Source organism: Penaeus monodon, chromosome 30 (genome assembly GCF_015228065.2).
Source record: "Penaeus monodon isolate SGIC_2016 chromosome 30, NSTDA_Pmon_1, whole genome shotgun sequence".
In the NCBI taxonomy this organism is placed as follows: Eukaryota; Metazoa; Arthropoda; class Malacostraca; order Decapoda; family Penaeidae; genus Penaeus; species Penaeus monodon.
The window spans coordinates 18956030-18957810 of NC_051415.1; the positions used below are offsets into that span (position 1 = coordinate 18956030).

The window sequence follows — 1781 nt, forward strand, 5'->3', positions numbered from 1 at the left end:
TTTAGGCTAAAAACTTTACTCCGCTTAACTTTATCTTGCAACTTCGACTTGTGGGCGATAACTAATTCCTACATACTGCTCAAACGTTGGGATAGGTAACAGGGAAATAATCATCGCGCTTTCAATTAACAGTATTACCGAACTATACCCACTGTGAGTAGTCCAGAAGGAAAAGGGGGTTCACGCCGTATTGTGAACAGAGGGCAGTGCAGAATTATTAGGGCTTTAAAGAGTATGTGGCAACCCCACGTATTTTAACAGATCTTGCAAGGAGAAAGAATAAAAGAAAAGAAACTTTATCTGAAACACTGGGAGAATTAACTTTAAGATACGCTGCGTCCGAATGATATCCAGTTAAAACGAGAGGTAATATTGTTTATTCGTTTTTGGTTCACTCGCTAGCGGTGGAGGTTGGTTGGTGGAGGAGAACGTGGAGGCGGAAGTGGAACATCGGAAATACATTTAATTTCTTCACGACCTGGACAGTTTTACCGTTAGGTTGACGAGTACGTCAGTGTGCTGCATAATTTGTAAATGTCTTCGGCGTTTCAAGTACCAGTTTTCTTTTTAATTAATGTAATTCGTTACAACGGTTGTAGCAGATTCGAAGCATGTATTGTATCCATAATTGTATAATTTTCAGTTTTCAATTACTTTATTTTTTTGTTTTATCCATTTTTTGCTCATTGTTCACTTTTAATTATCCGATCGTTTTTTATATGCATATATGCATTTGTATATGTGAACTTTATTTTGCCTCTTCTTTATTATGTGTATCAGTGTTTAATCTTTTCAGTTACACTTCTTTTATTGATTAATGTTTATATCTCATTCTGACATGTCATTTTAAAAGATTGTAAGGTATACTTATGTCTGATGTACCAAATCTATTTATGTATCTATGTGCACTGAAATGCAGCTACAGCATCTTGGCAACGACCCGAACGAACAACAACAAAAAAAATATAGATAGATTGCACGGAATAACCTGAAAAAATTAAAGAATTTATAATAACACCAATCATATATATGAGAGTGGCAATGACAGCAAAAATAAGAATAAATATAGCTATCAATGGCAAAACAATGACAAATGCAACAGCTGGCAATAACCATAGTGACAACAACGATAAAATATTTCAGCACGCTTAACAGTTTCCACACACTGTAAGGCTCTCACACAACATCCTACTAGACCGGAGTGTCCTTCTGGAGAAATCCAAACAATGCACCACATTCTCCGGGAATGCCAAAAGGGTCCTAACTGCTCCGAGCAAGATCTTAAGGAAGCGAAGGACACTGCTCTACAGATAAGATATGATGATGGTGACTCCCTACTTTACACTATTTATTGTTTATATCCCAAGCCTTAGTATTATCTCCTTATGCCAAAGTACACACATGCCAATAGTCACACGTTACCCTTATATAAACCTATTTCATATGCTACTAGTATTTCGACACCTGTTTACTTATTGTTCACTGTAACAACACACATATAACATTTTTAATATACAATATATACAGTAATATTAATTTACATGTGCTATGCCTTCCGCTTGTGGATGTGACGCCCGTAAGCCTTGAACTTACAAATTAAAGATCACGCAATTGTTCTCTGTCTGATTTCAAATAATATTTACTTTAGGGATTTGCATGTTATAACACTTTCTTCCCGGGAATGTATTTCATATTAGACTGTTTTGCTTATAGTGAAAATGTAGTGTTCTAAGAAATAATAAGATAAAAATTAACGGTACCCGCGGAAATTTCACTAAAAG

General features: G+C 35.5%; 1 protein-coding gene across 1 annotated transcript in view; it reads right to left on the reverse strand.

Annotated features, from left to right (window-relative positions):
* LOC119592371 (QRFP-like peptide receptor) overlaps positions 1–1781 on the reverse strand; it is a 93269-nt gene that overhangs the window by 4672 nt on the left and 86816 nt on the right. Inside the window, exon 9 of the mRNA XM_037941195.1 lies at positions 1573–1578. Within this exon, the coding sequence (XP_037797123.1) occupies positions 1573–1578 (6 nt within the window). The remainder of the gene's footprint in view (positions 1–1572; positions 1579–1781) is intronic.